Source organism: Anser brachyrhynchus (assembly GCF_964034855.1).
Source record: "Anser brachyrhynchus genome assembly, chromosome: 4".
Lineage (NCBI taxonomy): Eukaryota > Metazoa > Chordata > Aves > Anseriformes > Anatidae > Anser > Anser brachyrhynchus.
Genome location: NC_137698.1, coordinates 76,699,139 through 76,722,830, shown reverse-complemented (window position 1 = coordinate 76,722,830; position 23,692 = coordinate 76,699,139). Strand labels below are relative to the sequence as shown.

Below are 23,692 nucleotides of genomic sequence, written 5' to 3'. Positions count from 1 at the left end.
CGTTGGCATGTCGTGTTATATCTGAAGTTGTCTTACAGATCAAGACATCACTGTTGTTAAATATACCCATTGTATATTGGTAAGTGAAAGGGACATGTTATTTTCGTATGGTTTGAATCTGTCCCTGCTTCTTTGTTGTTTCTCTCTAACCTGCTATTCCCCAGGCTGCAAAGATTTTTCTTTAGATGGGTGTACAGATAGAGAATTAAGCAAAACTAGGTCATCTTAAAAAAGCACCAGATACAGAGATAGCAGTGACAATTCAAACAGAAAAGTCCAAATTATTAGCTACTAAAGCTGTGTAGGCATCTTCCAGCTCTCAAACAGCTTTTTCGTCTGGATTACACCACCTGTCTGTCAATTCTGTTCTGTGGACTGTAGCCAGCTAACACAGGGCCAATTGCTGTGGGATGCTGGCACCTACAAAACTTTTGCATAGGTGTGTGCTGAGCCGAAGCCTGCAGGTTCCACGGGCTTTTGTTCCTTGCAAGGTTGCGTGGGAGTTCACAGCGAGAATGACAGCTAGCGCCTGAAAGCTGTTCCCTTAGACAAGCGCAAAGGAAGCGGGGAGTGATGGAGAAACAGTATGGGCGAGAAGGATGAGACAAGATGCTTTGGTTTCTGATTTGCTAGGTATCTTTATCCCTTGAGCCTTTTTCTTCTCAACTTCAGGCTCTGCCAGCTTAGCCCTTGACAATTACCTGTTCTCTCCAAGGCACGGCAATTCTAACTAACGTATTCTACATAGCATTTGTATTATACAGCCTAGTTATTGTTCCGTGCTAACTTTGCAGAAATTATAACAACAATTTTGATTAAACTTGACTTTTGAATCAATATTAAGTTTGGGGATATTAATAGAAAAAAAAAAACACTACATTTAGCATACCCGCAGTGTGGTGGTTGTTGATTAGTGTATTCATACTTTCCATCCTAATTGTATGATCTACATAATAATTTCAAGAATTCATGCGACTTTGAAATTCCTAAACATGCTTGTTGTTCTTGAAAGAGGAGACTGGGGGAGAGAACAACTGCGTATTGCATAAATATAGGTGTTTCTGAAACTGGACTGGAAACTTCTGTGGGGGATTAAGAAGCAAAAATACCAATGAGATGGGAATTTGCTCCCATCTTGAAAGGGTCAGTGATGCAAGTAACAGAGAGTGGGAGCATATGGTATAAAGGAACCCAGAACGCTTGGCAAAGACACTTCCATGTAAGGAAGCCTCTGCCTTTAGTATTTAGTGCACTCTAAATACTTCCGTAAGGATCAGGAATAACTTCAGGCAGCAGATGATGCTGTAAAGTTCATTATATATTCCTCTTTAAATAGTGGTGGGGTTGGGCTGGACTGTCCTGGCTCAGTCACTCATGGATAGCCTAGAGTATACTGTTGTCTCGCACCGTACTTGCAGATGCAGGATCTGAAACAAGCTGCACATCTTGAGCAGAGAAGCAGCGTTCCTCCTGCGTTCTGGACAGCACTGATGTCCTAGGGAGACCTGAAAAAGCAGCACTTCTTCTTGCTGAGGAACTGGCCTGTAATTCCTTCTGCTGTAGCCCCATCTTGATAAAACTGGGAAGTGGAGATCCTCTAATGCTCAAATTAGCCAGATGATAAATCCGGTGCCTCACCTGGCAATTTTTCCTTAAAGATCTCCAGTGCCCAAGGCTTGATGGCTGTGATGGCTGCTGCATTACTGCTGATTGCCTTCAGAGTCATCTGCAGTAGCAGCAGCTGGTTCTCATTTAATGTGAAACTTGTCTTACACCAAGGAAGACAGCAGGTATAATGGGAAGACATCTTCAAGCCTGGGAAAATTTTTCTTTGAGAAGAGGAACTGCTTCCTCTGAAATCAGTGGCACTAGGTGCAGTGAGCAGTACTGTTAAGTCTGAAGAAGGAATTGCTTCTGGTGACGCAGCAGAGTCTCCTTGGGGGCTGGGACTCAAGACAAATATATATCCCATCATTTTTTGTAACTTTTTTTTTGTTGGCCTGTGGATTCAGATTTGCTGTCTGAAAACCATTTCAGGGCTTGTCTTTGATTTTTCTTTATTTTTGAAACCCAACCCTTGTCTTGTATTTTGAAAGTAACTGCTGTTAGTGTACAAAATACTGATTTTTCATATTTTCTTAAACAAGACGTTTAACCAGTCTTTCTACACATTAGTATTTAAAGCCTCTTGGAAAATTCAGTGTTTTTTTATTAAACTGTCCCTTCTCAAACTGCTTCTAGCATGAATTGATTCTTTTGATTAGTTGATTCTTTTGATTGATTAATTCTAAATTACTTCTGTTACACCATCAGTCTAATAAAAAAGAAAAATATCTTGACCTGGCGTAGCTGTGTTCTGGCAAAGCAGGCCTTCCTCGTTAGTCAAGTCATCTTCAGTGACTTGTGTTGTACTGGTAGGATCATGTTGGTTTTTTTGTAAGATTGTTTTCACTGAAACGTAAGAACCCCCAGAGTACAGCAGCCTGCCTCTTCCCCCTTGAGTCATATCAGTGTCTGAAAACGGTTGCCTCCTTCAGGAGCTACTATCCCTGCGTGTCTACAGGTTGTGATAAAATGGGCTTCTGAGCTGGCCGCTGTCTAGGTGCTGCTGCAAAATAGTTAACGGTTCTGTGTGGTTGTTCTTCGTTGTTCGTATCTGAAGTTAGATGGGCTTCTGGGATTTGCTGGGCAGGAAAGAGAAGAAAAGCTCCCTGCTTTTTTTTTTCCTTAATACCTTTAATGCAATGAGGTAGAGGCAAAATAAGAATAGCTGTTAAATCACTTAATTATTTGTTATTGTTGCATACCTGACGTCTGTAAACTATCCTCTGTTTTTCTTACACAGGACTGGTGAGTAATGTGATTTTCACAAGTCACGCTACAGAGCAGAAGCATCCGCTCCTTATGCAACTGCAGAGCCTGATCCGAGCGGCAAATCCTGCTGTTTCGTTCATCTTGGCAGAAAATGGAGTTGTGACTAGGTAATGTTCATCACCATCCTGTATTTGTCACTTTTGGTGGATGGGGCACATGCATTTGGAAATCGTTACCAGAGCAAAACAAGAGAATATCATATACACAGGAGATGCAGGTTTTTCTTAATTGCTTCTCATGTAAAAGGCATCTTACCTTTACATTTTTGGTCATATGTAGGCACTAGGATATGTAAGTTTTTGTTTGAAGAATGTGATTACTGGTACTGTCGTGCTGAGAGGATGCAGGGGAATACTCTAATTTTACTGTAGCTAACACATTCTGTTTTATTTAAGCAGCTTACAGATAGTGGCCATTTAACTGAGGTCATAAATTAAAAATCTTCATTTTTTATCTCTCTGTAGGAATGAGGATATTGAATTAATTCTCTCAGAAGGCAGTTTCTCAAATCCTCAGATGATGAGAGCTCGATATTTAATGTATCCTGGCTGGCAAGTATCTAGACTGAGAAATATTAAAACTATTTTTCTAATTAACTTGAAGATTAAAAAGTCTTACTAACTTAATTTAGATTTTTTTTTTCCAGACTACTCATTTGGAACAGGCAATAGCTTTGTAAATCATTTTTGAAAGAGAGCTGATGAGTATTCGTAGTAGATACACAACTGCTTTCCTTTTAAGGGGAAAAGGATCCTTTCTGGACACCATTTAAATCAATGGCAAGATTGCTGTTGCTTTTCAGAAGAATAGAAAAGAACCCTCTGGGAATAAGCTGGGAAGGATTGGGATGGGTGAGGTCAATAACGATGAGAGTAATTTCATTCTGACAGCTATTCAGCCTTACTGGAATGAACTTGCTATGTCAGTCTAGCTATTAGCAGAACAATTATTCATAAAAAAAAAAATCAGCAGCCTTATTGACAGTCTTGGCAGAGGCTAAGGGCCTGATAATAAGTGGTACCAAGCTTTTCCTTTAATACTGGGTGATATTTTTCATTGCTCAGGGTGCTTTGCACGTCTTGTTGCAGTTATCTGTGCTGTACCTATTTGGCAGAAAATGTAAACCTGACAGCCATTATAACTCCTGGCTGACTGTTTTCTAGTTAGATTTATAGTGTTGGAAGCATGATTTATCTGCAGCGCCCTGCCAGTCCTGTATGCATGTGTAGTTTTTGGTTGGAATTTTTACTCTAAATTGGGTTATGAGTAAGGCTCCTAAAATAAATTGGCACAAAGCTTGGAGTGTCAGGGCTGTTGGCAAATTGCATGGTGCTGAAGGAAAAGAGGAAAAAAAAAAAACAAAACAGTATTTAAAACTTTTGGACAGCAGTTACTGCATTTGATAGTATGTAAGTATAGTAAGTAGATAATATATAGGAAAAAAAAGCGTAGCAACAGGAAGAACATCAAAATGAATCCCAAGCTCTTTGAACAACCTCAGACTTTAATATTGCACTTTCATGAATTTCTTCGTAGAGGGGAAAAAAAAAGCTTAGTGTTTTTCTTCCTGTGAGGAAAGCTTACCTGTAGTGAAATAATGGATGTTCTTTTTAAGAAGTCTGTTAGATGAAAAGCACAAGTGTGTGTGTTTTCTTTGTTGAAAGTGTGTGTTTGTTTTTTGCCTTAAGGTATGAAGGCAAATATGGAGCTGGGTCTGTGTTTCCTCCAATGGTTCAGATCTGTGTATGGTTTAATCGTCCTCTAGAAAAAACACGATTTGTGACCAAATGTAAAGGTACAAATGAACTTTGACTGACTTGATTTAAATCCAGGTATAAAAGGCTGAGGAACAGAAGGGAAGGAAGACACTGACGTAGCACAGTTCTTTAATTACCGTTGAAGTAAACATTTAATTGAAAATTCAGCTTTCCTTCCTTAAAGTACAGTAAATGACCTTTAGAATCTCCTCTGGAAAACTGACCTATGACTGTGTTCAGATGAAAATCTAATTTCATTTATAGTTTCTACAAGCTGAGACAGTTATCTTCATATGTTTGCTTTTTTGTTTAATTCTGTTTAGTAGTGTTGAAACACAGTTTGTAAGTGAGCATCAGCTTCTACTCTGCATGCCAAACAATTCCTTTTAATTACTAGAAAATAGGCTCAACTGTGTGTCAGGCTGCTAGAGTAGATATATAATCATGCCTTTCCTTCTTTCCATAGCAAAACAATGTTAAGGAGCACCATTTTACTTTCCACACACAGTGTAAGCGTTCAGTATGCCAAACACGTTATTTCCCACCTAACCCCTAGAGAAGAAATGAGAGCGTATAGAAATGTTTTGTAGTGGGAGCTACGGGGGACACTGCAGCTTTTTCCCCCAAAGCACTAGGATGTGGATTAGAGACCTGTAGCGTAGGTCTGATGAGAAGCTACACCAAGGAAAAGAAAAATAAGTGAGATAATGTTGTCTGTCTTCCATTTCAAACAGCAATTAAGTCATTGCTCAAGCCAAGTCCTTTTTCTGGAAACATTTATCACATCATGGGCAAAGTTAAGTTTTCAGGTAAGAGGAAAATGCTTCTGCAGTTCCTTGTGCTTGTATTGTGTGTGCTATTTGAAAACTTAATTTTTATGTACTATAGTCTGTCTACACCGTTGTGTTGGTGTTAAATTAGATTAGCAATTATCAAGACATTCTTTTCTTCTGTCTTCTCCTTGTTAGATTCTGATAAGATGATTGAAGTCTGTCACAACACATCATCTAACTCACTAAGCCTTGTGCCTGTTCAGGAGGGGCCAACTCCTCCTGATGCAAGAAACGATAGCAGAGATTGCAGCAGTCAACAGGAGTGCTTCCTTGTGTTCATTGGCTGCTCTCTGAAGGAAGAGGATATAAAAGATTGGCTCAGAGAAACTGCAAAACAGGTTCGTGGACATGTTTGCTTCTATTTAGTGTAATCTGTTTGGCATTTCCTGACAACAAGAGGAGAAATAGGAGTATCCTGATGAAACATTTTTTTGTTAATCTCCTTTCTCTTCTACCAAGGTATTAGCGTTCCAGAGTGTAAATGTATTTCAGAGAGGATTAACAGCTTGCGAATGTGTATTGTTTTAATACCTGCTGCAGCATATTCATGGATTGATCTGCTTTTGAATACTGGGGTAAATGGAATATGTCCAGAATAAACACAAAATGATTAAGCTGAGACATGATTGCCCGAAGCTAAAATGTAGTATGAAATAAATCTTGAAGTACCTGAATGCTGTAATGCTGAAAACTTGTTTTGAATCACTAAATTAAACCTCCTTGAGAGTAACCAACTGAAATGGAGGGTATAGCTTTTTCATTTTTTCATGCTTAATTTGTCAAGTGTACAGCTGCGTAAGACTTCATGTATTCCTGCATGGTTAGCATACGTATGCAGCAGAGGTAGGGAACAGAGGATGCCCATGAGTAGTCTAGAAGGCACGTCCTGCAGCTGTTGTCTTGCTAACTTAACACAAAGACTGGCACAGCCTGACCAGAAGTGTGGGATGAGCTGGTTTTCTTGTACTCATCCAAATAATACCAGCAGTTTTGCCAGGTTCTTGGGGTTGTGATTCAGAAATATACTTGGACAGGAACTGTTGAACCATACAAATTGTTTATTTTAGCACTTCAGTTGGATTCTGAGCCTGTGGTTCCAACTCTGCCCTTTTATGATGTCCATTTTGGAATATTAGTTAATTAGAGATACTTATAATTACTTTTTTATGGCTTAGGATTTGCATAGTGTCTCTAGAAATTTGTGTAGGAAGGGAAATAATTTTTGTGCAGGTGATTTTTGGAGCTGTTTGTAAGGATCTTCAAGTTCTCACCTCTGTGTTAAGTTGTGCAAGTTGTGTTACTGCAAGGAAGTATGCATTTGCCATGATGACATTACTTGCTGTGTATATATCATATGGGTAATATAGGTAGACAAATGCTTTTTGCATCTAAGAAAGCACTATATGGAATACTATTTTAATTTTATGAAAGCTTGCAACTTGAAAGTAAAGGCATATCTCAAATGTGAAGTGTTTCTTCTTTGACCAGGTCAGGACTACAAGTAGTCTTCCTTAAGTCTCTCTAGTCATGGCTAATTGAGAGTTTCATACTTCATGTAAGAAATGAAGTATAAAACCTTTCAGACTAAAAACTAGATTATTTTTCTGTCCTAGTGCCATTTTTTTTGCACTAGAGTTGTATTTAAATTGCATTGTTTAAAATACTTCTAGAATTTGTCATCTCTAGTGGTGCCTTATGTAAGATGATTTGGTTTGTGCTTATGTTTTCAGCACATATTTGTGAGTGCCTTTGTGTAATGCAATAAGTCTGAATAGAAATTAATGTTTAAAATATATGCTTCTAAAAGATTTACTACTTTGCTGGGCTTGAGCATGGTAGCATGTGATCGTAATTTCACTGCCTTTTTCCACATTTCCAAGGAAGAACTTTTCTGTGTTTAACACAACTAAACTGTAATGTCACATCGTCACTCAGTAGGTATATAACTGGGGTCTAATTCTTTCTACAGAAACCTCAGAGGAAAGCCCTGAAGACCAGAGGAATGCTAACCCTTCAGGAAATAAAAAACATTCACGTAAGTAGAACCAATTAATAGCAAGTCCTTTTGGCTAATTTTCTTAAATATCCATTTGTATGATAGAGCGCCTCCCATATCTGCCATGACAAGTGTGCTGAGCACTAAATTATAACACTTACTGTCTCTTTATATACTCAAACCACAGCCAAGGCTGTCCAGGAGGAATTTACAACATAAATCTTGGTATTGTGTAGGCATTTATCTCGGGATGTTAAGTGAGCCTTGAAAAGCGGATGTGTAGGATGTTGGCCATGCATACTCCTGTGGTTGGTTTAATGGTCGGCTTTCCCCATCTTTTTCTCCTTGCTCTGTACCGTGCAGGTTGTCAAATACAAACTAGGATCCCAATTGCTTACTCCTGCCCCAATAACTGACTCTGGGTTTTAAGAGTTGGGGTACTGAGTTTCTCATGGCCGTGAGTGTTGCAGTACATAACTCCTTTAGTCTATACAGATCTTTGTCATATGTAGATGGATCATACTGTCTTTCTGGAGTGCTCCTTTATAGCCACGTGCCATAACTTCCTGCCTGCTGGAGGTGTTTTTTCCTATTTAAGCTTGTTAGGACTGTGTCTAAGCAATTCTGTTGTAAATGCTTATTGTGTGGTATATATTCTTTCTTAATTTAGGTAAAACGCCATTTGGATCCGCTTCCAGCTGGTTATTTTTACAATGGGACTCAATTCGTGAATTTTTTTGGTGACAAAATGGATTACCATCCGTGTATCCTTTGAAATGCATTTTTTGGTGAAGTATTGGGTAGGCTACAGGCTATGCAGATCTGAAACGTATACTGTCAAAGCAGGTGATACGCTGAAGAGACAGTTTGATTGTTAGGTAGCAATGTGAAGTGAAAACTTTCGTTGCTTGAATCTTTGCGTGGTTACTTACCATTTAAAGCTTACTATTAAAACAATTTTTCAGAGGTATGATCTAAGAAGTGGTGTAGAACCAACAAAACAACCCTAAAATTGCTGTACATGATCTCATGCGAAGAACAATTTATGGACCACAGCTTGTCAAAGAAATATTTTTCAAACCCAGTAGTTATATAATGTTGCTTAATTCTTGGTTATGACTGATAAAATTTCCAAATGGATGTAATTTAGTGTGAATGCATGTGCGTGCACACTGAAATAAAAGCAGTCAGGGTTGGTTTATGTTTTACTACAATATACTTTTTCTGTTGTCTATCTTTGTGGTGCAGCTCAAGTTAAATGATTGCTCCCATTTTGTAACTTAGTATGATAAAAACAACTTATTTGATGCAAAGTAGAAATGTGAACAGTGTCCAGAAGTAGTGGAGGTGCAGTTTTTGTAACTGCTTTTTAAACTTAAAGTAAAACCTTATTTTAAAACTCCTTCAGCTGAGCAAGCAGAATGATTTACTTATCTAATTGTGCTATGTATTTGTTCGTAAATGCTCTGTCCTTACTGGTTGTCTTCTCTGGTTTTCTTTCCAGAGCCATGTTGATTTTATACAAATAATATATGTTACTTAAACCTGAATGTGTTTTTGTTTCTGGCGCAAACTCCAGAGTAATACTAATGGTCCAGTTTACTCCTGTTCTTCTTGTTTCCATACCTTTCTATTGTTTTTGCCTTTGTTTTATCACTGAAATTTTAAATCTGGTTTGATATTCTCAATTTGCTTTTTACTTAACAAAAATTGAAGTGTGTTCTGTTCTGGAATAAGAATAGATTTTCACTGCTCTATGGGACAATGTTGATTTTAAACCAGCAGACCTCTGGCTGCTGGGTAAACTCCTAGTTACGGTACATTGGCAGAAAATAGGGTAACAGTGAACTTCATCTGTGCTCTTCACTAGACCACCAGAATCCTGGTGTTTGGAAGTAAAAGATGTATGTGCAGGCACTTATGGCTGTTTTGTGTTGGGCAAGTAAATTTTTTCAGACTTGCACTTACCAAAATAGCTATAAATATCTGCAAACCTGCTGTAGTTTTATTGTTCTTATATTCTTCCTTATGGGAAGCTCTTTTATTCTCCAGTAATAAAAAGTAGCTGTGGTTAGGTCAGGCTGTGGTAATCTCAGAAGGTAATGCATTGAATTTCTGTTGGATTTCTATGAATCTATGAATTTCTGCTTTCAGTAAGTGTTCCTGAACTGGCAGATCCTTCAGACCTGTTTGCTCTTTTGTAACGAATGCTATTTGCACAAATGTTTTTTTCCTTAGTTTTTCAAAATCAGTAATGGACCAATTCATGAATGATTACTTGGAAGAAGCCAACCGGGAAATAGAGAAGTACAACAGAGAATTAGAAGAACAAGAGTATCATGATCTCTTTGAGCAGAAGACATAAGCACATGTATTCTGTGGATTTCTGAGCTACCTACTGTCAGTAACCAAAAATGCTGTTGTCCTTGCTGGTTAACTAGAAAATTTAAGTGAAATGTCAGTTTTCAGCACTCCTTTTAAAACTAAGAGATCATTCCTGTAAGGTTGGCATTTTTAATATGGTAACTGCTTAGTTGTTTGTATTGTCAGGTTTGCTTCCACTTCACCTTAATTCCAGACTGTAAAAAGTGTCACCTGGAATCTCTGGCTAGCAGTGGAAATTTCTTTAAAAGAAGAAAAGCAGGAAAGGTTTATTTCCTACCAGGTCAAAATGCAAGCATGGGTTTGGTCCATTGTGCAGATGGTCAAACAACTTTAATCTCTTGATGTCCCCTGAAACTTGTTGCACAGGAGCGTAAATGAGCAGTGGTATACTTCAGTGTGTGGGATTGGGGGATGTTCCTAAAGCGAGAAATGGGGGAACGTTCCTAAAAGCTCTGAAGAGAACCTAACGCTACTGCTGTTAGGGTGTTCCCAAAGCGAGAAATGGGGGAACGCTTCAAGAACTCTGAAGAGTACCTGATCCTGCTGCTGTAAGGGTGTTCCTAAAGCGAGAAATGGGGGAATACATAAACCTCTGCTCTTTTTCTGAGGGGACAGCATGTCTCAAACCTCTGCACAGTTTGAATCTGCGATCAAAGTTTTGACTTCTTAAAGAAAAGATGTTTATACATTTCAGGGTGAAATGAGATAGGTGGAGATCTCTCTCTTCCCGGTGGTGTTATAGCAATTCAGGTCATATTTTCTAGAATCTGTAACTTGTGATTCTTTAAAGGATTATCTCTGAAGGATTCTTACTTCAGTAGTAAAAACTAAGCAGAGCAAGAAAAGGGGGAGAGTATGAAAAGCCAGGATTCTTTAGCTAAAGAATTGCTCTTTGTGAAAAAGACTCACTTCCAAAGGTAAAAAATATCAGAAGATGTACTTGAAATAGGAAAGAAGTTGTTTGGGAAACTTTCAGAAAAATTTGCACACAGTAACATCTCACTAAACTGATACACTAGGTTTTAATTACTTGCACCAAAACCTTTACAGTTACTAAATGATACTGTAATAGGAATTTGGGCAACTTGTCCTGTAACGTAATTCAGTGCAATTTTAAGTGAGACTTCATAGATCACTGACTGAAGGATTACGTGGTACCCCAGCAGCTACTTAAACATAATTACTGAAGGCTTATTGAATAAGCAGATTATTGTAGCGTGCTATGTGTTCAGAATTTAGTCAGGTGAAAAAAGTCCAAGAGGGATTTTGATTTCCATATTCATTTGCTTTAGGAATAGTTCAATCTTTTAATACAACTGCTGCCTTTCTTTTTGGTCAGATGTATACAACCCAGTAAGAAATCGAATGATTTGTTACAGTACGCTTTAAGTACATAACGTGTTCAGTCTCTTTTTGTGGGAGGAAAATGAGATTTACATCCTGCCGTGAAACCTAAGGCTACATACAGTTTTACGCCTTATTTAAGAAATATATTTTTTACCTTTGGAATCCGAGATGGCTGAAACTTCAATAAGCCTGTCAAAAACTGAAACGCCTTGTAGGTAGAGTTTCAGTTCGTGTTGCTACTAGCTGGCTTGGTGCCCGTGCTGCGATGGTGATGCAGTACGGATGTGGAATTCCAGGTGCTGCAGACTGGGATATAGGTGTTGATAAGGTTTCGTTAATAGCTTTCCTATTAGATTTAAAAAGCTGTCTGAACTTAATTTTTTGTTTTGCACACCACGAGACTTTATAAACTACTTGTATCCTGTTAAATTTCATTAAAAGCCAGCGATTAGTTTGTGTGTCTAGGCTTTTCGGGGTAACCCTTATTACAGGTATAGAGCATCATGATAAGGCTCGTGAGTTTATCTATGCATGGCTATACTTTAGTCTTAATATACTGTAGTGCCTGGTAGAGAAATGTAGCTAGCAGTGGATTTGGGGGGCAAGCAGGTGTTTACAAGCTAAGTACAGTTGGCTGCATGTAACTATATATTGATATCAGACCAGGATTATTAGAGTGCAGAATTCTGGAGGTAACACTGCAATAAAAGGGGCATTAGGAAATTCTTACCAAGTTCTAGTTCTTAGCCAATAAACTTAATGTAAACCCCGCGTGCTCCTTCCCAGTACAAGTTATCTAATCTGCAAAGCCATATTTCTAGGATAGCGGTATGACTACGTGATGTCAGGAGAAACACCATTTGCAGAGCCGACGGGCACTCCCTTGATGCTTTGTCTCAGCTTGCAAGTCAGTAACGGTGTAGTTAAGTGCAATTGATTGAACGATAGATGAAGATACTGTAGCTTATTTTGCTCTGCTGAACTCTTTTTAAGAACTCCAATTTGTGCAGCTCTTGAAAATAGCTGTTGATGGGGCTAATTCAGCTGGGGCTGGCGTAGCAGCTTGCAATCCCAAACGCAGTGCCTCATGAACAAAAAGGAAATAAGCATATCAAATTGGCGTGCTACTGTGCAAATTGAGGTGTTCTCTAAAAACTGCATCAGAAGAGCTCTGAACAAAGGCCTAGTATACTTATATACTGTACTGCATGCTATATGGTAATAGCTGTGTATTTTGAAGACCTTTCACCATACTGGTACTATTTCAATTAATCTATTTTGGTATTGAAATAATTTGATTACCTCAATTTTTTTTTTAGTTTTTAACTGTGACTTTAAAAGTGAAAAATTACTGAAATAGTGAAACTGTGACAATGGTATCCTTTAAACATAGTAGTGCCTTGCAGACGATGCCATTTATGCACGAAGCATAGCGTAAATGGCCATCGTGGGTTGTATTGCTTGCACCCTCTTTTTTTAAAGGAAAAAAACGGTTTTGGTGAAAGGACTTAAAATTAACCTAGCGAAGAATATTAGCACAAATGGTTAAACTGTTAAAAGAAAACTCTTTGAGGACTAAAACGTATAAATGCGTGATGCTGCTGATAGTTTAATAGCAGTTGCTGATTCTTTTGGAGTTACTTCTAACAGTCAGCAGCACTTTTTTTTTCTTTAGAAGAGCGTAACTTTTGTACTCTGGTCAGAGAGATTTATACTGTGTCAAACCCCATCTGTAGGGCAAGCTGCTTTCCTCGCTGTTTTGAAGTCGAGGTAAGGATTGAGTTAAAGATCTAGTTTTTGAAAATTTTTTAGCTACTGTAATAATAATAAAAAAGCACCATTTCTAAACCACAAATGTTTGGATACAGAAAAAGTGCCATTACACTGTTCCATTATGTTTTACTGTATTTTGACAATTGGTAACAGTAACTTTGTGTCCAGACATTTCTGAGATTGGGAAGAAATGCTGAGAGTCCTCAAGGGGTTTACGTGCTTTGCTGACCCTCATGTTAGCAGGTTGTGGTGTTTTTTTTTTCCCCCTCATGGAGAATGAGTGTGATCAGAAGTTACTGAAGTTATAGGGAGAAAAATGTGATAAACTTAAGAGAGGAACACTTGCAACTTGGACTGCGCTGCAATCTCGGAGTATTTTATGGTAAGCTGTGCAATTTGGTCTTAGTCCGATTTTACACTTTGCAATTAATGACTGATTGCAGGGAGCATTTAAGTTGCATGTAGAAGTTCTCTAATAAGTTTCTTTTATTATTATTTTTTAATTGAAACTTTTCTGAATTTGCACAGATTTAAGCTCTGGAATACTTTGGTATTCTTAAAAGGGAAAAAAACGTAACTAGTATAGTGAATTGTGAACTGTGAGTTGTTAGAACTGCATCGTTGATCTAATTTTAGATTGTTTAAAAATGTACCTCAGAAAGCTAGTGAGAAATTGCTTCACTTTTACACAAGTTAGATACTAATGTAACACTTCTCACTTTACAATGTGCCAAAATTCACTTTTATACTAGTTCTCAATGCTTTAATATTTGCAATTTTAAGTTAAAAACTTGTATTTACAAACACTACTGTAACTTCAGTTAAACTGAATTGTGTGATTGAAGCTTTTTGCCTATTGTATTTATTACACAACTTGATTCAATAAATATAAAATTACCTTTCCATTTATTTTTGTATTGTTTTACATGTTTATACCTGCAGTTTGTGTGACTTTTACACTTGTAACTCAGATGTGATGGAAAGAACCAATAAACAGTCTCCATCTGCTGTCTGTCTTTGACTTCTTTAATAAGCTCATTAAGCTTGAATTTTTAATCATTGAAGTTTCCTTTCAAAGTATATTATTTTTCTGAGCTCGCAAAGTGAAGAGAAATACAGAAGACCAGAAAGGTGACTCGTTCATATTTAAATTAAAATCTAAAGATTTAAAGAAATTATATTTTTCCAAGCTGTTATTTTATCTTTAGACCCTCTTACATGGAATTTTAATGGGGTAAAATTTAAAACCAGTTGTAGGATGAAGGATGTTAATCGGCTTCATTCCTGTCATCTCAGTCCTTCAGCAACTATACTTCACTGTAGTTGTGTATGCATGAATGCAAGAGCTAAATCCTGCTCCCTGTACTCATAAACGAGGGAGCTGTTTCAAGATCACCTGCTGTTGATCTGAAATCAAGCTGCCATTGAGAGGGCAATCCCACCTTACCCTCCTTTTGCTGCTTCAGTCTCTGAGTGGGAGGCTGTGCATTGGTCAGGTCACTTTGCTGATTAAACTGAATCTGCAATGATTTGTCTCAGATTGTCAACACTGCTGCATTTTTATTTTTTAGGATAGTGTTTTGTTTTTTTCATAATCAGTTCTAAAAAAAAATAATAAAATGTTAAATTCAGCCTGTTTTGCTTACTGCAGGCGTGCACAGAAATGGCAGCTTCTGCTGCATGGTCCTTTGACTAAAATCCAGCACTTTACCCTTGCTTTGCAGCTGGCTTTGGGAAGCATGAACTCTTCCACTTGCAAACGCAGTTGGACTGCATCCACTGCTTTTGAACTGCCGAGTCCATTCCTTTGACTTGCGGTGCACGCTGTCAACACAGCAGTGAACAATTTCCCCATCATATATTGATGGTCTGAGAGAAGCAGCGGTTAACAATTCAGTATCAGACTGCAGACCCCACAAGATCGTTCCCATGTTAATTTTAGAGTGTTTGGGCCCTGTTCTTAACTAATGTGGGCATAAGCTTTCATCGCAAGCCTTTGGGCTATGTCTTAATGCTGGCCAAGCAACTAGGAGAGTTTCTACCATGCCTTACAGTGCCGTTGTTCTTAAGACATTCCTCAAATGCGGTGCAGTTGCTGAAGGTCAATGCTTCCTTTATTACTTTTCTCAAGTACCTTAACAGCCCTTTCTCTTGAGCATAAAATGGAACTCTGGGATAAGTGATGAGCTGTTTGTTGACTGGGAATTTCTGGAGATGACTATCCCAATACCGAAGTATTTGGCTTTTTTCCCTAGGAAAAGCACATCCCTTACTAGATCCACTGCAACTGCTGGTGGTGGAGACCGCTGGCTTAACTGTGGTCCCATCCATGAACATACAGAAATAGAAACATTTGAACAAATGTTCAAATAGGGGAAAATCTTTTTTCTCTGTCCCAAGAACCCTTAGCTTAAAACTTTCAGAAAATGGTGGTGACAATTGATAGGATCTGAGTCATGCGATGCCCCAGTGGTGCTTTCCTGGGGAGAAAAGCTGGGGTTTCGCTCTGCTCCTTTTGCCATCAATCTCCTAGACATTTACCAACACAGCTCTGCAACCCAGAGAGATTCAGGGTGTCTGTGAAAGTATTAACTTGTATCACCAAATCTTATAAGAAAACAGCGTTTGGGGAAATTTCCTGGTAATTTAACTTGGGAATCAAAATAATCTGACTTGGGAATCATCTCTTCTGTTTTTGTATTGCAGGATCAGAGGAGATATCCTGACATCTGTGCCTTAGCAAAAATAAAGTGCAATAATAGCTTTGAGAAGGGGAGTACACAAAGCACAATTGTTTTATCTGCTCCCGTTTTTGAAAGCCTTTGCCAACCTCTGGGGAAACTGGCCTTGCAGTTTCCACTTGCTGCCCAACCCCTTTGCCCTTTTGTGAGGACCTAATCTTCAGCTCTCTTCTTCAGGCTGAGATGGTTGAAATGTCTAGTTATTTACAGCCAAAACTTCAGAGGGAGAATATGCAACACATAAAATGTCTTTTTATAAGCCTGTAACTTCTGCTGTCTCCTTTTTGTAGGAATGAAACACAGAGGTCAAAGCCTGTCCCTTCTCTGACCTAATTCCTGTAAGGGGCCATGCAGGTGCATCCTTTTTTTGCCTGGTATAAGTGACTTACTTTTCTCCCCTGCTTCATTCTCTACTTACCCTGGAACAGAATCAAACTTGCAGTCTAAGGTATATTTACTCTTCTCGCACTGCCATTTAGCTTCAAGGATGCGGTTCATATCCCTGTTCCAGTCCCCCTAACCTTAAGGACTGTCTTCTTTCCTTCCCTCCCTGTGAAAGGAGGATCTGTGAGCACTGCTGTGCATCTCCCTGCTCCAACCTCTGCCCCTTCCTTTTCCTCTTCAGGCAGCTCATTCCTTCTCGTGTAATCTGAAGATTAGGCAGCGCAAGCTCCATCTTACCTCCAACAGCCATGGGTGGAAGGGATGCACAGGTGGGTGTCCTAGGAGCCGCCAAATATTGTCTGGCATGGTCCTCCCGAGGTTGGCAGCCTTGTCCCCCTTATCTTTGACTGTTCCCCATCAACCTGATGGGTTCTCCTCCAATAATTCCTTTTCGAGGCAAAGGAAATCTGGAAGATCTCATTTACCTGGACTTGGGCAATACGTTTGTTGTATTTTCAAGTTGAGAAGCTGTTAAATTGGAGGCTAGGGGAGGTTGGTGGCAGAGTCACAAGGTCAGGCAGGAACAGGCTGGGTGGCAGTGGTCAGGGGTGCAAGGAGAACGGGGCTGAGGGAAGTTTGTTTGGTAGAGCACATGGGGAGAAAGTGCTGTGAATCTTTTATGAATGATCCTAATCATGGTGCTTTATATAGTAAATTTACTAAGGAAGAAGAGAGGAGAGTGACATAGAGAGGATGGTCAAGAAATGCTGGAGAATGAAGTGGAAAACCTAAAGGTAACGCTGAAAACCGAGGTATGGATAGAGGGACTTGAGCTCCTGTCAGATGAGCAAGAAAAGCTGAACGTGAGGCTGGTGCAAAGCACCTCTGACAAATACCTGTAGCTCACTGGGATAGCCTGGGCTCTTCTGGTTACCTGTGCTCTGAAAAGAAAAACTCCAGAAATGATCCAGGTGGGTGAAGCAGGAACATTGCATTCCCTTCCTCGTAGGCGTAGGCGAAGAGCAAAACCCTCAGCTAATGTAAAGCTTGAAATGCTTTGGAAGGGTATGGTTAATGGGGTGCCTGCTATATGAATTTCATTGCCTAAAAGAGATGAGCTAGGTTTTCTTAGCCAACTCTACTCATATCCCTCCAGTCGTGGATTTCGCTGCTGCTCTTGGCTCCCTCTCACATTTTGGGGAGTCTGGTAGGATCTGCAGAGGTTTCCAGTTCTGCTTGGCTTTTCATGAGCTCATCCACCTTCCAAGGTGTATGGATTTGGAATTTCATAGCCTACGTGTCTGCGGACAAATAGTGCCTTGTTAGCTTCACAAATTGCTAGCGTAATTAAAGTAATGAATTCACAACAGGAATTGCATGAAAATGGAGCGCTTGTTAATTGAATAGCCCTGGGTTCGGCTCCTATTGTACACTTTCAACAAGGTGCTTGTGGGATCTCTCCTATTGAATTTGCTTAAAATAAACCTTCATGCTAGTTTGATGTCTTGGTAGGAAAGAAAACACCCAGTGGGCAAGGCCTGGAGGATTTCAATAGCTTTTTATTGCTCCAGGACAGACAAAAAAAAAAAAAGAAAAAAGAAGGGGGGGGCATGGAAAGTAAAATCTGAGTGACCCATTCATGGCTAGGAAATCATTAGGCACACAATGTATTGTATAGATCACTGTAAAACCGCCCGACACGAGTAAAACAGGAAATTTATAATAGTTAAAATTGAGCCTTCAGTTAACCCCACCAAAAATCTTCTATTTTTCTGTGTTATCAAAGTTAGTTCAATATTTGCTTTATATACATCCTGTTCCGGACTTTGATTCCTCTATATAGCACACCTTCCTGCCTTCTAATATCTGATTTATTACATAACCATTTTTCTTCTGAAGCTTTTGCTTCGCCTGCTTTAACTCTTTATCTTGTCAGCTCGAGAGCTGCCTCTGTCCTTGCCCCTCCGCTTGCTTCGTGAAGCCCTGGGGAAGGAATAATTGAGGAGCTGGCAAAGAGGGGCGGCAGGGTCTTCTGGAGAGGGAGACAGAATAGTTGGGGTGCCTTAGGGCTGATTTAAGGGGGCAACAAATCAGGAATTGGGTGGGTTTGTCCTGAAACCAAGGGACAGCAAACATGCAGGGTGTGCTCAGCATCGTGCTGCCAATGACTGGCGCCTCATATTGTAATTATAGGAGAGAGAGCAGGTCCGTCAGCCTCCTCTTTCCTAAAACCTGACGTAGGGTACCAAGGCTTTGCACCCCCTCCTTACCCTAGCGCTGGGTTTGGCACCGCTGCCCTCCCGATGCTCTGAGGCTATTTGCAGGCTTCGCCACGCCGCGGGGAAACGGGGAGGAAGCGCTTTGCTCGAGGTCAGAGGGGATGTCACCACCAGACGGGGAAGGTCCCAGAGGCAGGTTTGATGCCGAAAACTATTGAAAGATGTGTTTCCTGTGCAACAATAGGGAATTTTGTCGTATTTCCCCATGGAACCTCTTGAGATAAGGGCCGAAGTTCATCCTGTACCAGCAGACACATCCCTTCTCCCTTTGTTGGCACGGAGAAGAACACAAAGAATTTACAAATTGCGGTGCCTCCCGTATGCCTCACGCTGTCAGAGGTGACCTGCCCCTACTCAGCCTATTCTGTTCCAAATGTACCACCAGCATGACATGCATCTGCCTGACATGCATCCCCACGTGCACCGGTAGCGATTACCGATGCTATTTGATGTTGCCTTGGTGGGAACAGAAGATTTCTGCTTTGTGGTTTTGGAAGAAAATGAAGAATGCTGTTGCTGGAAGTGGATGGTCCTGAGTAAGCCAGAAAGAGGAGGCAGCAGCAAGGAAGCATCTTCACATCCTCCTGTGCCTCCCCACTGCCGATCGAGCCTGGGGCAGCGGTATGAGGGTGGCTGGCTCCACCTTTCTGCTGTTTCTTGATGTGTCCTCAGTGGTGGACATGGCTCACCTCCCTTCCCTCTGCAGAAACAGGTTAGCTGCGTGAGCCTTGAGCCCGTCCTTCAGCCCCAGCTCAAGTTGGCCAGGAGCTCCCTGTGGTCACTGCAGATCTGCATCTTCAGGAGTTGAGGTTAAATAACTCTTTGAATTATGCCAGTTTTTTTTTTTTCTTTTTCCCCCCCAAAATAAATCTGCCAAAAGACTATGTTGTCCCCCTGATCAAAGATTTGCCCCTGGCAGCAAGATGTGGTGATGACACAGCAGGGCTGATAAGAGAAATATCTTCTCAAAGCAATGATTCACAGCTTTCTTCTCTCTGGCTGCAAGAGTAAAGAAATCATTTTAGAGGAAAAGTTCCCTAAAATAGGCAAGGGAAGCAGGAAAGGGACAACTGCACTTGGTTGGTCTGTGCTGCAGACTGAAAGCACTGCTCCAAAGCAATTAAAATACAGATGTTTTTGGGTTGGCTTGGTCCGGAAAGGGTGCCCCTTCCAATAGCTGCTGTCTGTTTGGTTAAGTTCGGGGGGTCCAAACCCTAATAACGAGCTTTCCTGGGAATGTGGTGGCTCACAGAGGGGTCAAAGCAAAGGAACAAGCCAACACCAGTCTGGGGATGGGATGCTGCGGGGAATGTGGGAGAACAAGGTGGGCACAGAAAGAAGTGTGATGTTCTCCGTCCCATCACCCTGTGTGTTGTCTGTCATCACCTTCCTGCTACAATCCTTGCAGGCAGCGTGGGCATTGCTTTGGCTCTTGAGTCCTCTCAGATTCTTCTCCCAACCTAAACGGTCATAAAAGGCTTTAAAGCAGTGTAGAGGGAGAGAAGGAATGCAGAGAAGGATGAAAAAGCATCTTGTTCATCCCTACTGCCCCAATAGGAGGTCTCTGCTGCCCTGTGCATCCTTCAGCCTGTTCCCTGGGGCATCCAGCCGCGGAGATTTCTGCCTGCTAGTTGAGTCTTGCTGGGCCTTTTTGAAACCCAAACAGTCTGATGATTACCAATGTCTCTTATCAATGTCTATAAACCCCCCCCAGGGAGGTGCGGAGAGGCCGGAGCCAGGCTCTGCTCAGCGGTGCCCAGGGCCAGGCCCAGAGGCCGCGGGCCCAGCGCGGAGCCCCGGCGGCTCCCCCTGCCCCTCAGGCAGCACTGCTGGGCCGGGCGGGTGCCGGAGCCCTGGCACAGGCTGCCCAGAGCTTGGGGGGCTCCTCCTGGGGGAGCTTCAGCAGCCGCCGGGACGTGGGGATGGGCACCCTGCTGGGGGGTCCTGCTGGGGCAGGGGGGACCCACAGAACCCTGCCCACCTCAGCCAGTCTGTGGCTCTCAGTCCCCACCATACACAACAGCACAGCTCCTGTCCACTAATAACAATCCCTCCATTTCCACTGCTTGGAAATTACTCATAGAACAGTCCTGGAACAACACCGCCCATATAGGCTGGGGAAGGGTGGTGTGACCCCTCTGAGCCCCTGGCAATGGGACTCTGTGTCGGGTTTTGATGTCCTTGCTGGGGACCTTGAGGAGCACGGTGGACCCGCTTCCCTCCACCTTCAGCATGAACAAGCAAGGTATTGTTTGATTCACTAACGAAGTGGAAATGTGCTCCAGATGTGAGAACGTGGTTGGTAGAGATCTGACAAAAAATGAGAGCAGTATCCCTGGAGCGAGGAGGGGCAGACTGTCCACAACCAGTGAGGTACAACTGATTGCTAGGAGTCATTGGAGTGATGTGAGACATAGGGGACCAATGTTTGAAGGGACTTATCTGGATGTCACGGCCCACACAACCACAGCTACCCAGCTCCTTGCAAAGGTGTTAGTGTGAGGCCAAGTCCAGATCAATGCACCCAGGCTGATGTGGAAGGTGAGGAAAGTCACCTTCCTCATCACCTATACATTCATTCCTTTTGTAGGGATTAGGGCCTAAAGCAGAAAACCCAATGGGTTTGCTGCTATTGAGGAAGAAAGGTGATGGGATTCACTGCCAGCAGCACTGCGGTGTGTGGCGTCAGTCTGGTGGGAGCATCCCTCGGTGGCGCCTTGTTGGGATGGATGGGATCTCCCAAAGCAGTGCTGAAAGGCAGAACGCATCTCCAACAGGAGGGAGGGACACCAAAAACGTGGCACGGCAAGGTGTCTGATATCTAGGAAGGGTTTAGGTCATTGGGAAGCAGGATGAACCAATTTCACATGGTCAGAGTTATGGATTTTCTTTATTCCCACTTCAACAAGACTCAAACTGCAATTTTCCTTCCTTACAAGTCTAGATGGCAGCCCACTACCCAACACCATGGGACACAGTAGCAGAGGAGGGCCACATCAGTGTCGTCCAGAATATGTTAAACTCTGTCCTGAACTTGCCAGTCCCTTTGGGACACACGGAGGAGTTCACATCTCGGAGAGCTTCTGATTCAGCTGGCTTGCAGACAGCGCTGAGTTCACCCATCTGCCGCTTTCTTGGCAGCCGGTGAGGAGAGGAAAATAACGATCGTTTTCAATCAAAGTTTAATGTGTGCAAAAAGCAGCCTGGAGGATTCCTCTGGCAAAGCCTGCCGCGGGGGAAGACAGCCACCAGAGTGGGCCAGAAAGGCATTCTCCCCCTGCCCTGGGTCAACCTCTTTGCTGTGAGCCAACATTTGTGATTATCTGCAGCAAGTCTGCCGTGGCCGGGTTCTTCTTTCTCAGCACAGAAGAGCTCTCATCCCTTTTCTGCCTTCAGTAGTCCTGCCCGAGCTCCCAGCTGGTATTTCAAGCACAGTTCGTGCACTGCTGCACACAGCCTCCAAAGGGCTGCCCCAGCTTGGGTCATGAACCTGCTGGTTGTGGGGTGCACCATCTTCTGCGGGCCCAGCAGCTCCCCCATTGCTTTCCAGGCCAACAATCTACACTTCTATCCTTCTTACAGCATGCTGAGGAGCAAATCTATATTTTCTTTGTGATCTGGATATTTGAGAGGTTTTATATTTATTTACTTTTCTGTTTTTCTGTTCTAGACATGCAGTTCTCCATGCGGTGCTGTCTCTACCCACATTCTCCATCTAATCCTTCTCCCCAGAGTCCCCTTCCACAAAGGATGTGGTTTCTGGAAGTTTCCATGCTTGTAGGTGAACAGGAAGCTCGCTAACCTGAAGGATGCTCTTAGCTTCATAGGGGGAAGGTATTCTTAGTGCATTGCCTTGAGGCAGCCCTTGAAGAGTTAACTAGTACCCATGAAAGATTTTAGCCTGCAGAAAGCTGGTTTCAACTTATCAACCAGAGATTAATATTTTACCTTAATTGAGCTTATTATTATCTTTTTAAGTCTCTGTAAGTTGGAGTCTTTCAATTCATTATATATCGCATGCAACCAGATTTCCTCTTTCATTTCTGATGGAAGACAAGGGACCTGTTTGGAAAGAAAAGCCACTGAGGTTGTGAGAGATGATGGCCAGTGATTCAGCGTACAGCCTGCTGCTGACCTGTGGCCACCTTCACTTCACCACCAGCTTTTGCTGCTGTAGTGTGCCTGGTGTGCCTGACTGGCCTGGTGGCACCAGGGCTGCTAGAGGCTGCCCTGAGCTCCTCCCTGGGCAGCCTGTGCCAGTGCCCGACCACCTCTGGGTGCAGAACCTTTCCCTCACACCCAGCCTGACCCTCCCCTGTCCCAGCTCCATGCCGTTCCCTCGGGTCCTGTCGCTGTCCCCAGAGAGCAGAGCTCAGCGCCTGCCCCTCCGCTCCCCTCGTGAGGGAGCTGCAGGCCGCCATGAGGCCTCCCCTCGGCCTGCTCTGCTCTGGGCCGAACAAACCAAGGGACCCTCCATCTTACCTTTCAAGGCAGTCAAAGAGAAAGCAGTGAGGTTGCCGATGATAAATCTGCATTCAAGAGCAGAAAGTGAAGTCTCCAAGGCAGCTTTCCCCCCTCTGCAGCGCATGTGAAGACTCATCCTTCTTTCCATGGATGTGTTCAGACAGCCATGCCACACAGGGAAAAGCTTTGATCACTTCTGCCGTGTTAGAAGCACGCTCCTAGCCCGAATGTTGTTGTAGAGCTGCCTCCCGTAGGAGGAAAGCAAAATCATGGGGAAAAGATCTTAAGTAAGATTTCCTCTCTGGCGTGGAAGGGAAAATTCAGCTGAAGGAGACTCCACCTTGGCTGTACGTCTGCCGTGGGGCACAGGGTGGCTTTACATTGGCCTGTGAGGATATTTGACAGGCGCTTTGGATATCAGTCACCTGTAGCCTTCCACACACGGCCAGGTCTGGAAGCCTGCTCTGAGCACGGCCTCTGCTCAGAGTGGGGAACCAAGCTGCCTGCCCCTTGTTTCAGGCTGCCATTTATATTCCAGCCATGTGGTGGCTGTCACAGCGAAGATCTCATAGCTCTCCCTCCTGGATGATGTCCACCAGCTCAAGAGAGGACTGTGACAGGCTGCAGCTGTTCCCCAAATGCAGCAGGATCACCCTCAGGGCAGGATGAACCCCCCTTGTGGTGTGTCCCTCCAGGAACCCTCATTCACCCCCCTGAGCTGTGGGTGCTTTCACGGCGTGGCTGGGTGGGCAGGGATGCCCTTCAGCGCTCAGAAAACCTGAAGCACTGCCTGAAAACACACCAGGTTTTTTGAGGATAATACCCCTTTTATCGGATCCCACACTCAAGCTGACCCAAT

The 23,692-nt window shown here is 42.3% G+C and overlaps 1 protein-coding gene across 4 annotated transcripts in view; it reads left to right on the top strand.

Moving 5' to 3' along the window:
* Positions 1–13,973, top strand: part of DNAAF9 (dynein axonemal assembly factor 9) — a 74,948-nt gene extending 60,975 nt beyond the window's left edge. For 3 of the 4 annotated variants that reach the window (XM_080592235.1, XM_080592236.1, XM_080592237.1), the window contains 8 exons: positions 2,846–2,981; positions 3,339–3,425; positions 4,563–4,669; positions 5,366–5,440; positions 5,600–5,802; positions 7,434–7,499; positions 8,131–8,224; positions 9,713–13,973. In XM_080592235.1, coding sequence (XP_080448361.1) covers positions 2,846–2,981; positions 3,339–3,425; positions 4,563–4,669; positions 5,366–5,440; positions 5,600–5,802; positions 7,434–7,499; positions 8,131–8,224; positions 9,713–9,825 — 881 coding nt within the window. In that variant the 3' untranslated portion in view covers positions 9,826–13,973. Of the gene's footprint in view, positions 1–2,845; positions 2,982–3,338; positions 3,426–4,562; positions 4,670–5,365; positions 5,441–5,599; positions 5,803–7,433; positions 7,500–8,130; positions 8,225–9,712 lie in introns of those variants that run through there. The other variant, XR_013951348.1, reaches the window with a different exon arrangement.
* Positions 13,974–23,692: the final 9,719 nt, after the last annotated feature.